The sequence below is a fragment of the Bactrocera oleae genome, chromosome 4 (assembly GCF_042242935.1).
Source record: "Bactrocera oleae isolate idBacOlea1 chromosome 4, idBacOlea1, whole genome shotgun sequence".
Taxonomy (NCBI): domain Eukaryota; kingdom Metazoa; phylum Arthropoda; class Insecta; order Diptera; family Tephritidae; genus Bactrocera; species Bactrocera oleae.
This window is the reverse complement of record NC_091538.1, coordinates 28,360,841-28,373,985: the sequence shown is the minus strand read 5'-3', so window position 1 is coordinate 28,373,985 and position 13,145 is coordinate 28,360,841. Positions and strand designations below refer to the sequence as shown.

Genomic DNA, 13,145 nt, shown 5'->3' with positions numbered 1-13,145 from the left:
TGGCAGCTATATGCTATAGTCATCCGATCTATACAATTTCTTCGGAGATTAGATTAATGCTTTAAATAATAATACACGCCAAATTTCGTGAAGATACCTCGTCAAATGAAAGAGTTTTCCATACAAGCACTTCCTTCCGATTGTTCAGTTTGTATAGCAGCTGCATGCTATAGTAATCTGATCTATACAATTTCTTCGGAGATTAGATTAATGCTTTAAATAATAAAACATGCAAAATTTTGTGAAGATACCTCTTCAAATGAAAGAGTTTCCCATACAAGCACTTGATTCCGATTGTTCAGTTTGTATAGCAGCTATATGCTATAGTCATCCGATCTATACAATTTCTTCGGAGATTAGATCAATGCTTAAAATAATAATACACGCCAAATTTCATGAAGATACCTCGTCAAATGAAAGAGTTTTCCATACAAACACTTGATTCCGATTGTTTGTATGGCAGCTATATGCTATAGTGGTCCGATATCGTTCCGACAAATGAGCAGCTTCTTGGTAAGAAAAAGACTTGTTCAAAATTTCAGATCGATATCTCAAAAACTGAGGGACTAGTTCGCGCATATACAGACGGACGTACGGACAGACGGACATGGCTAAATCATCTCAGCTCGTCACGGTGATCATTTATATATTATATATACTTTATATGGTCTCCGCCGTTTCCTTCTGGGTGTTACAAACTTCGTGGCAAACTTAATATACCTTGTTCAGGGTATAAAAAGAAGGAGCGTCGTATGCGGGTATCCTAAGGAAAATTAAATGTGATAGTGCCTTTGAGGAATTGGGCTCAAACGTAAGGTACATCAGGAAACCCTCAAAGAAGATGTGCTAATAGATTTAAAAAACCAAGCAGACAAGAGAGCCGACATGTTCGAGGGTAGCCTAGAAGGAGTGATTGGTGAGATGGCGGTAATACAGCCAAAAACACATAATGTTACCATTATGTGCAAGGACCTAGACGAGATAACCACTCCCGAAGAAATCTGCAACGCATTACAAAAGGAGTATGGGATTCAAAATCTAGTGAAATAAAATGTCAAAAGTATGCAAAAACCTGAAGCGGCACACAAATAGCCTTTATATGCCTGCATGCCGAGGATGTCAAGACCGTACTTAAACAAGGAAAAATAGACCACCCGCTAACTCGCTGCTTTAAATGCGGACTTCTTCTCCTAGAATTCTTGAGTCAAACAAACCTTACAAGAATAAACAGTGGCACGCAAAATAGAGTTTTCGTAATAGACCTAATGTTTGCTAATGGTGCGCTTAGCAGGCACATCTGACACCTCCCACAGACATGTACACAAACAGTGACCACATGGCCATAACTGCTGAAGTTTTCTACTCCTCTCGAAAACGAAGTTGGAGACAAAAGGAGTTCGACACCGACGTTTTCGAGAGCGTCTGGAGTGCGGAAAAGGCACCAGCGTCGACGTCGAGAGGGACAGGACGAGATACAATTACAAGCGAAAACCAGTATACTGTAGGAACGAAGAAATCGCCACTCAGCTAGACGTCTCTTCCAGCGTAACCAGGGAGGCGAAAATGAAAATCGCCTCAAAGAAGCATTAAACGCCAAAAAGTCAGCAATCACTCGTAGCAAAAGAAGTTGTTTCGAAAAGCTTTGTGAAGAAGCTGTCGAAATTCAAAAATATGTCGCAGCAACCTAAGAACGCATTACTTATGAGGAAAGTCGTCGACGCATTATTTCCAGCACATGACCCCTTTTCCTATGTTAAGCGAAACGATGTCACAGAGCCCCCTCTATTAGTCACACAAGAAGAACTATTGGCTATCGCCAAAAAAATTAAAAACTCTAAACTCTAACCCTAAAAGAAGCCGTGTCTTTGAGACCCAGCCGTGTCTTTGAAACCCAGTTGTGCGTGTTTCCCGACCCATGGAAGGTGCAGCATTTTGTTCTACTCCCAAAACCGAAAATCCAACTGAAGAACCTTCATCATATCGGCCTCTGTGCGTGCTCGACACGATTGGTAAATTGTACGAAAGCATGGTAAGAAACCGCTTGGAGTTAGCAATCCAAAAAGCCGGCGGATTATCAGAGAGACAATACAGCTTTATAAGAAAGAGATCCACTATTGACGCACTTAGTGAAGTTGTTGATATTGCTGAATGTGCAATAAGTGGCAAAAGATTGAAAGGTGGTACCAAAAAATATTGCGCGCTAATTACCCTGGATGTGAAGAATGCATTCAATTCTGCGAAATGGGCAAATATCATCAAGGCTCTATACGAAATACGGGCTTTCCAATACCTAATAAATACTATTCTGAGTTATTTTGATAACAGAAGGCTGCTACTCGACACATATGAGGGTACCAAGAGCTACTCTATTTCGAGTGGAGTACCGCAAGGTTCAGTTTTAGGCCCCCTTCTTTGGAACTTGATGTACGACGGGGTGCTAAGAGTACATCAACAAAAATCTGTGAAACTGATCGCCTATGCGGATGACTTCATAGTGGTAGCAGTAGCGAATCATCTAGATGACCTCCGGCTCAAATCAATGATTGCATAAATGATATACGACGCTGGTTCGCTACCATGAGTCTAGAAAGCATAGGCTTTCTGCAATACGCGAGATAAGTGCTTTCCGGACCGTATCAAGCGGCGCTGCTGAAGTATTAGCCAGTATGATCCCATTGACATCCAGGGAAATGAATTTGCGTGCTTATATCAGCTATCGGAACCCTCTACAGCTAAAAAAAAAAGAGAGGAAAGAACCAAGAGCATTACAATGTGGCAGTAACGGTGGCAAACCTCATCCAAAGGACGGTGGACCCACAGACTGATACCAGACATCATACAGTGGATAGATAGACAACATGGGGACCTGGATTTCCACCTGACTAAAATACTAAGTGGACATGGGTGCTTTAGAAGCTACCTTTACAAATTTCGTCGTGACTATAGCCCATGTTTTCCGACGTGTACAGAGTATATAGAAGACTCTGAACATGTTTTTTACCATTGCCCTCGGTTCTCAAGTATAAGAGAAAATCTGAAACCTACTGGCTAAATGACTACTCAATCCCCCCTCACCGTAAGACACTGTCACACTACACCAATTCACATCCACATCACCACACCTCCTTACCATACATTCCACACCTACATATCATACATTCCACATCACTACACCATGCACCAACACGCACACAAACACAACTTAACACCGATCACACCACCATGAAGACATCAGCAGATATATAAAGGACTAAAAAAAGGATCCCGCCCGCTTTTTAGCATTTCGATTCGCTAGCAATCAGTTCTCCGAGCACCCGTATCAATCGACTCTCTTTCTTTTTTAATTATTATTTGCTAACGGTGAGTGAAGGTAAAATAACTTAATAAGTAATTAAATACCTACACTTGGCGGTAGTTTCACGGTGGAAAATTTGACAGCACTTATGTGTGAGTCCTATATTAAATGGAAAGCAGTCAGCGATGCGTCGGCTCTGATTATGACAAGATTGAGACACTTACAACACGTTTTCTTATAAGTTTCAAATACTTGTGCAATTATTTTATTATATGTCAAATGCAATTTCAACATAATTCCTGGTATCACAAAAATACAAGCATTTGGATTGGTAACACGAATGTTTGGTGGAAAAATTTTGCCTAATTCCCATACCAGATAAGCAAATTTCTGTACGTTTTGAAGAACAATTAATGGAGCATCGACGGGTTCAATTGTAATAATTTGTAGATGGGGTTTGTCGTTATCCGGTACTCTCAGAATGCGAAGTGTAGAATAATTTCTTGACCTGTATCGATGACAAGATGTGAAAATCAGCAAAAGGAAAGCCAAACGTGACACATATGTATGTGGAAGTCTGTTATTGTTGGGCCATATCACCGCCGGAAAAGACATTGTTGCTATCGCTTGTAAATGCTCAAATGGAAAGTTGTTCACATTTCACGCATTTAATGGATATATTGGTACGAAATCGCTTACTTAACGTAATCAAACACAATGTTAAAAAGAGTTGCAACGTATTGGTAATGAATTCCCGGACTTGGTGAAGGCCTTAAATACTCGTACAGACCAGCGTGTTGTACCCTCAAAACAACACCGCTATCGGAAAGAGTTGGACGCGTCGGCGGTTTTCATTGGTGTTGGGCATCTATTTGATGACCGCAAACTTTTTAAAAAAATTTTAACTGCAGCTGCCCTTCCCTAATGTGAACCTGTTGGCAATTTATTTGTTTTTGATTAATGGCGTTTTGTGGGCGTGGCAGTGGTCCGATTACGCCCGTCTGCAATACCAACCGTCTCACGGTACCAAGAAACATGTCTACTAAGTTTCATAAAGATATCTCAATTTTTACTTAAGTTAGAGCTTGCACGGACGGACGGACGGACAGACGGACAAACAGTCACCCGGATTTCAACTCGTTTCTTCATCCTGGTCATTTATATATATATAACCCTATATCTAACTCGATTAGTTTTAGGTGATACAAACAACCGTTAGGTGAACAAAACTATTGTACTCTGTAGCAACAGGTTGCGAGAGTATAAAAAAATTAAAATAAAAATCTTACGCTGAATAAAATACAATATAATGTTCAATGTCATTGTAAGGCCGTTCAATGTCATGTAAACGTCAGCTTATTGTGTTCAATATCATGCCAATGTCAATGTAAGTAAAGAACAAAATAATCTAAAAAGAAGACACCCACAAAACAAAAAAGAAATTAAATAAAAATGGTTCCAGTGATATACACGAAGATTAACTAAATAAGAGACAAATTAAATAACAATTTTGCCAATATCTATTACTTAACTTTGTTAAGCCAATTTGATATACAAAAAAAAAAAAAACAGTTTAAAACAATAATTGAACTTTACCTATACACTGCTCTTATAAATGAGCAGAGTCGAAGAAGAGTTAGATGTTGTAAACAAAAAATTGAGCTCTCTTAGTATAAATAAAGAAACGATAATGACTGAAGGAAAAGATAAGCGCGATCTCATCATGCAAACCATTAAGCTGATTCAACCGTTCGAAGGCCACATGAACTACTTAGCGTTGTACTTGTACATCGACAGCATCGACATCATTGTACCTCGGTACACAACAATCTCTTTAGAAGAGGCTGCATTTTATTTCAACTGCGTTACCTGCACTCTAAGAGATTCTGCTCTAGATATTGTGAGAAGGGAGCAACTATGTGATTGGACAACACTACGACAATTATTCATTGATGAATTTGGCGAACATACACCTGTGTTTACTCTTATTTTGGAAATAAGTAATATAAAATTTAAGAATAGCGTAAAATTATTGTGCGAAGAAATTAACATAGAAGTATGTAGAGTAAAAGATTGTATACAATTAAAAAATGAAAATATTTCCACCAAAACATTTTTGTATAAAGAGCTAGATCAAATTAGTTTAAAGACATTAAAAAGGGAATTGCCAAATTATTTAACTGCATTAATAAGTGCAAATTTAGTAACAGACCTTAAGTCAGCAATACGAATTTTGAAAGAAAATAATGTATTTGAAGATGATAGAAAACTAAACAAAAGCAAACTAACTTATAACCAAAGAAACATCCCATTTCCCAGAGTTTCCATCCTTTCTCACATAAATTCTTTTAGATTCGCAGAGTTTCCATCCTTTCTCACATAAATTCAAATAGAGTAAATGGTAACGAGTTTCAACAGGATATACCCTATCACCTAATAACTCAAATCATTTTTATCACTCAAATCTAAATGAGTAGAATTATTACCCAGAAATGAATACAACTTTAAATTATACTAACAGAAATAATTTTAGTGCGCTTAATACCAATAATGTACCTAAAATAAATTCGCAACAAATAAGAAGGCAAAATGAACTTAATTCGAATCAATCTAGAATAAGGCGATACGGCGCTCCTCAACCAATGGAATTTGAGCAGTCAAATTTTCAATTAGAAGCCTCGGAGGATTGCCCGTGATCGAATTAAAGATCGAAGGTAAATTTATAAAGTTCTGATAGATACGGCGTATTCTGTCAGTTTAATTAAGCCCCAAGTTCTTAGTAGTAGAATCATTGCAATTGAACCAATATTACTAACAACCGCTACAGGAAAAGTATTACTTAAACAGATTCAAGAATTTTTCGGCCATTGCCATAACCAAAAAATGATATTTTACGTTTATAATTTTTCCGATAATTACGACGGATTAATAGGTTACAATACACTTCGTCAGCTCAACTCTAAGATCATTTTAAAAAATAATACAATTAGTTTACAAGGACATATACACACATTTTTCGACAATGTTAAAAATTATACACACACTAACTTACTAACCGAGTTGAATGTTAATGATGACAAATTTACTGCCAAATTTAGACTCAACCATTAAAATAATGAAGAATCGCAAAAATGTAATAAATTGCTGGGGAAACACAAAACTTTATTTTACAAAGGAGGTGAGAAACTTACATTCACTCACAAAATTAAACACAAAATTAAAACTATTCATGAAGATCCAATATATGTTAAATCTTATAGATACCCAGAAGTACATAAAATGGAAGTAAATAAACAGATAAAAGATATGCTGGAACAAAAAATAATTTGCCACAGTACTTTTTCATATTCTGCACCGATTTGGGTAGTGCCTAAAAAGCTAGATGCTTCAGGTAATGAGAAATGGAGAATCATTGTAGATTACCGAAAGTTAAATAATATCACTGTGGATGACAAGTACCTCATTTCAAATATGGACGAGATACTTGACAAGTTAGGTAAATGTCTATACTTCACGACAATTGATTTGGCGGAAGGATTCCACCAAATCGAAATGGATCCTATAGATAGACAAAAAACCGCTTTTTCTACTCAAAATGGCCACTTTTTGAGAATGCCTTTCGGTTTAAAAAATGCACCAGCCACTTTCCAAAGGCTCATGAATACAGTTTTGGAAGGTCTAATTGGGAAAGATTGCATGGTTTATTTAGATGACATAGTAGTTTTCAGTACATCTCTGCAAGATCACATCGAATCGCTCGATAAAGTGTTTCAAAGATTAGCTGAAGCGAATCTAAAAGAACAGCCGGATAAAAGCGAATTTTTAAAACAAAAAACCGAGTTTCTTGGCCATGTTATTACCCCTACTGGCATAAAATCAAATCCAAATAAAGTCGTGGCAATTTTAAATTATCCAATTCCCATAAGGGAACGGAAAATAAAACAATTTTTGAGTTTAGCGGGATTTTACCGTAAATTTATTCAATATTTTTCAAAAATAACAAACCCTTTAACGAATTGCTTAAAGAAAGGCAATTTAGTGAATAGTTCAGATAAAGAATTTATCAGAGCCATAGAAAGTATTAAGTTATTAATAACAAAGAGCCGATCCAAATTACGAGAAGTTATTTACGTTAACGACAGACGCCTCTAATGAAGCATTAGGAGCAGTGTTAAGCCAAAATGGGCATCCGATCTGTTTCGCCAGCCGTACACTTAATGAACATGAGTTGAATTATTCGGCAACAGAAAAAGAGCTCTTGACAATGGTGTGGCCTACGAAATACTTTAAACCGTATTTATACGGCAGAAAATTCTTAATAAATAGTGATCACCGCCTCTGCAATGGTTACATAATTTAAAAGAGCCAAATGCAAAACTGCAACGGTGGAAGATTAGGTTGAATGAATACGATTTTGATATTAAATACATTCCAGGTAAAGAAAATCCAGGTTAGACTTGAAGAACGTAACGTTAATGAACTGCTTCGAATGTAGCCACAATCCATTCCGCTGACAAAGACTCCGGCGAGTTTATTAGAATTGCCGAAAGGCCATTGAACGTACTTAAAAACCAAATTAAGCTCATAAGATCTAACCAAAATTGTACTAACACATGCAAAATATTTTCTAACAATCTAACTACTATATATAATATTATACGGAACTAACAACTGAATATATAAAGGACTTATTAAAACTCATTTGTTAAACAAAAATACAACAATACTTATGACCGATGACGACGACTTTGTACAATTTCAAAACATTTATAAAACTCTGATTACTTCAAACAGATTTAAAATTTACCGAACTATGAAGGAATTAGAAAATATTGAAGATTATTCTGCCTTCAAATCAAAAATATTAGAAATTCACCTGGAAGGACTGCATCAAGGAATCGAAAAGGTAGCAAACTGTTTCAAGCAAAAATACTATTACCCTAATGACCTTAAAGAGATAACTAAAATAATTAATGAATGTGAGTTATGAAACCATTGCAAAAACGACCACATCTCGAACAAATTACCATTTAAAGTTACGCCTCCTGTGTATGAGATTAGAGAATGGTTTGTAGTAGACTTTTGGAAATGGGATGATGAAAATTATCTAACATGTATTGATTTGTTTTCCAAATTTGCGACAGCTAAAAAAGTATCAGCTTTAAATTGGTTAGAACCTAAGAAAGCAATCCTAAAGATTTTTAATTTTATGGGACCTCCGAAGACATTAAAAATAGACCAGGTATCAATAATGTTAGCATAAAGCAGTGGTGTCAACAATTGAATAAAGCAGTCGAAGTCACAACTGGGAAAACTGGTATTGGTGACATTGAGCGGTTTCATTAAACAATGCATGAAAAATTGCGAATTATTTGTAGTTCTGGGGATAAAGAGTTGAAATACCTTCAAATTGAACAAGCATTATTTACCTAAAACCATATTATTTCTTATTCCACTACATGTGAAAGTCCGTATAATATATATTTTTAATAAAAAACATCCAAAAACCAATCCCTATTTAATTTAAAGAAGAAGGATAAATAACATAAATCAAAACCGACAAGAAAAAGACATAGATACGAATATTGTTAGTGCCGAAACCTCTAGGAAAAGATTGGATAAGATTAGTAACCCTTATAAAAAAGTACGGCTTGTTCAAACCGAATCTGATGGGGAACATCATATAGTAAAGTTTAAAAAAAGGAAAGTAAGAAAATACAAAAGCCAATTTAAAAGAAAGAAAGAATATCTATAACTGATTTATGTTTATAATTAATAGTTTTAAGTATTATATTTTGCAAAAAAAAAAAAACCAAATGGGTTAAAGCATTTAGTAATATTATTGAGAATTATATGAATTTGTAAATTTTTTTTTAATTCTATACATTTTGTAAATAATAAAAACAAAAACTGCAATGAGGACATTGTACAATATTTTTAGATGGGAGGAGTGACATTGCTACACTCACTCAAAGAAGAAATATCTCTAATACGCTCTTATACGTGTTATGAGTAAAGTCAATCAAGGTAACCTTCGGCAGAAGTTGTTATCGAGAGTATAGTTCAGTTCTTAAGCAAACATTGAAATGATATAATGTAAATTAAGTATTAAATTGTTAATAAATATAAATAAAATTAAATCGTTTAGTTTGAAAATATTACTCATATATAAAAATTAAATATAATATATACATACATGGTATTTGTTCAAGATTTAAGTACATTAGAATGCAGTCCTGTACATAATTAGCAAGGACACAAACCAATGCCAGTCAGCTGATTGCTGAATGCTGAATGATCAGCATAATTGTGTCCTCCTTTTAGCATTGAATTCTTAGACTAGTCACTCCACTCTAGCGTAGGGAACGTAAATAGAATCCTTATATATATATGTAAATATGGATCATATGGCGTGATGCTATATCCCGTTAATCAAAATGTATATTTAAGAAGGAATTGAATAAAGAAGCGGCCTATTCCGTGACAGACGTGTGTAAGATCCAGACGACTTCTCTTTTATTTGGTGGAAATTGATGCAAATATTATACATCTTTTTGGTGGCTCCTGTGAGGAACTATTCGATCCTGATTCAAAGTAAGATTGACTGCGAGAAGATCTTCAGCGACACAATCACCCGCACTTCAGACGGTAGATACCAGGTGCAAATTTTATTTCGGCCAGATGCTCCTGTACTTGGCGAATCTCATCAATCGGCAGTTCGCCAGTTTTTACAACTCGAGCGGCGTCTGATGAACGACCCATGTCTTCATGAGCAGTACATCACATTTATGCGAGAATATATTGCTCTCGATCATATGGAGGTTAGCAGAGAAACCTTCATTGGGAAAGAAACTGGTTACTTCATACCTCATCATGCTGTAACCACAAAATTTCGCGTGGTTTTCAACGCTTCCGCGAAGACTTCTAATGGGACATCCTTAAACGATACACAGATTTCTGGACCTCAGTTACACGCAAATATTGTCGACATTCTTAACCGTTTTCGCAAATTCAACGTAGCAATTACTGCAGACGTTAAGAAAATGTTCCGACAAATATTGATAGACACACGACATCGTAAATGGCAACGAATACTCTGGCGTAAATCACCAGATGAACCTCTTCAAGTATATGAATTGAAGACGGTAACTTATGGAATGGCAATACGCGCACTGCGTCAATGTGCGAATGACAATTATAAGGTCATCTATGACCCAAGCCGGGCTGCCGCAGCGCGTCATAGCATACTTTATAATTTCTACGTTGATGACTATTTGGATAGCGTCGACAGCGACGAACTTGGCGTTACCCGAGCTCAAGACGTAGCAACGGTTTTGAAACAAGGACAATTAATATTAGGAAAGTGGAATTCCAACTCTACACATGTATTATCTACAATAACCGGTACAACAGTTTCCGCATCGGAACTGGAATTAGACAACTCAACGACAAAGGTATTGGGTCTTTACTGGGATCCAGTGAGTGACGAACTCTTCTTCAAGGTAAGCATGATTGACGACACCTCCATGCATACTAAACGAAGGGTTTTGAGTGACGTGGCGAAATTATACGATCCAACTGGGGTATTAGCACCTGTAGTCGTGTTGGCCAAACTATTCATACAGGACTTATGGAAAGCTGGTCTACCATGGGATGCCGAACTCCCAGCAGAGCTGCTCAATACATGGTTGATATTTCGGAATAGCTTACAAGATATTTCACGGCTTCGTATTCCTCGTTGGCTGGGAATACGAGTGGGCTCTTTAGTGCATTTGCACGGCTTTTGCGATGCTAGTAGTAAAGCATACGCAGCAGTCGTATATGTTCAAACCATCGATAACAGCGGAACGTCACCCACCGTTCTTGTTTCAGTGAAGTTGAAGATAGCACCAATTAAGGATGTGACTATACCGCGCCTCGAACTATGTGGTGCTCATCTTTTAACCAAGACGCTGGATAACGTACGTAAGGCTCTAGATTTACAGGACGCCCCATGTACGTATTGGAGCGATTCTACTATTGTATTATGCTGGATCCCCAAAACGCTATCCACGTTCAAGCAATACGTATCAAATCGTGTAGCTTACATCCAAGCCAACTCAGACATTAATGCTTGGAAACACATTCGCTCGGAATCGAATCCAGCCGATTGTGCAAGCAGGGGTATATCTCCTGCTCTCTTAGCAGAGCATCACCTTTGGTGGATGGGACCGACGTGCATACATCGAGGTGTGGGCTGCACAATGAGCCTGCCCATTTTGACGGAAGAGGAAGAGCAACTCTCCATAGCTGAATCTCGTCCGGTCTCCATCTTCGTTTCTAGAGCTGATTACCAGTGGATTATGACATCCACGAAAGACAAGCGGATACCTCTCGTAGAGAAATTTAGCAAATTGAGTCGTTTACTCAACACCACTGTTTGGTTAAGGCGATGGTTACCGAAATATCGTGGTTACAGGAACGATGTAGTTTCTCTCGAAGAGCAGCGATGGGCGTTACTTCTGCACGTTCGACAAGCACAAGGTAATAATTTTAAACACGAAACTAAATCGCTTGCATTGCATTCCAGGATTGTGGGTCGTAGTCAAATCATAGCACTCAATTCATTCTTGGATACTAACGGCATACTGAGGGTAGGTGGTCGACTCACCAACACCGACTTAGATAAAGCTCATCGACATCAAATTATAATTCCACGTGGGGCCCTGGCTTACTTGCTAGTCTACATGGTGGTATACAAAAATGCTGCAGTTTCTTAGACAACGTTTCTGGCTTATAGGGGCACGAGCTCAAGTAAAGTCTTTCATCTGGACATGCACTACATGTCGTAGGCATCTTCAAATTCTACAACGCCAACAAATGGCTTCGCTTCCAAAAGAACGAGTATTAGTGGCACCACCATTTTCTCGTAGCGGATTGGATTACTGCGGGCCATTCCATGTCCGTGTGGGAATGCATCGTGCTACCCCGACTACAAAAACATACGCTGCCATATTTGTTTGTATGGCTTCACGAGCGGTACATATTGAGCTGGCAGTGGACTTGAGTACACAGGCATTTGTAGATGTTTACGATCGCTTCATTAGTCGAAGAGGTATATGCACCACTTTATACAGTTTGGTAGCTGAAGGTACCTGTTGGAAGTTCATAACCCCTTCCGCACCTCGTGGGACGTGTGATTGACGTTCACCCGGGCAGTGATGGCCTGGTACGTACCGGGACGATAGAGTACAATGCAAACCAGAGATCATCGGATGGAATTCCTATTAAACAGCGGTGTCAGCGACCGGTGCAAAAATTATGCCGCCTTACAGGTCCCGCAGAAGAATTACTGAACCGCGAGGGTTCAGCCGGGCAGAATGTTCAAGATTTAAGTACATTAGAATGCAGTCCTGTACATAATTAACAAGGACACAAACCAATGCCAGTCAGCTGATTGCTGAATGCTGAATGATCAGCATAATTGTGTCCTCCTTTTAGCATTGAATTCTTAGACTAGTCACTCCACTCTAGCGTAGGGAACGTAAATGGGAACTATCCTTATATATATGTAAATATGTATCATATGGCGTAATGCTATATCCCGTTAATCAAAATGTATATTTAAGAAGGAATTGAATAAAGAAGCGGCCTATTCCGTGACAGACGTGTGTAAGATCCAGACGACTTCTCTTTTATTTGGTAGAAATTGATGCAAATATTATACAGTATTAGTTAATTTTAATAATTAGTTTTAGTAAATACATTTTTTCAATAAAATAAAGCAAAATAATATAAATAATACTGAATTTTATTTAAAAGAATTGGAACTGGTTATGGTAACAAAAATCCGTCAAAAGTGGGATTGTCA

At 37.5% G+C, this 13,145-nt stretch overlaps 1 protein-coding gene across 1 annotated transcript in view; it reads left to right on the top strand.

Annotated features, from left to right (window-relative positions):
- The window catches only part of LOC118682658 (uncharacterized), a 40,113-nt gene extending 28,059 nt beyond the window's left edge, over positions 1-12,054 (top strand). Inside the window, exon 2 of the mRNA XM_036372001.2 lies at positions 9,977-12,054. Within this exon, the coding sequence (XP_036227894.2) occupies positions 9,977-12,054 (2,078 nt within the window). The remainder of the gene's footprint in view (positions 1-9,976) is intronic.
- Positions 12,055-13,145: the final 1,091 nt, after the last annotated feature.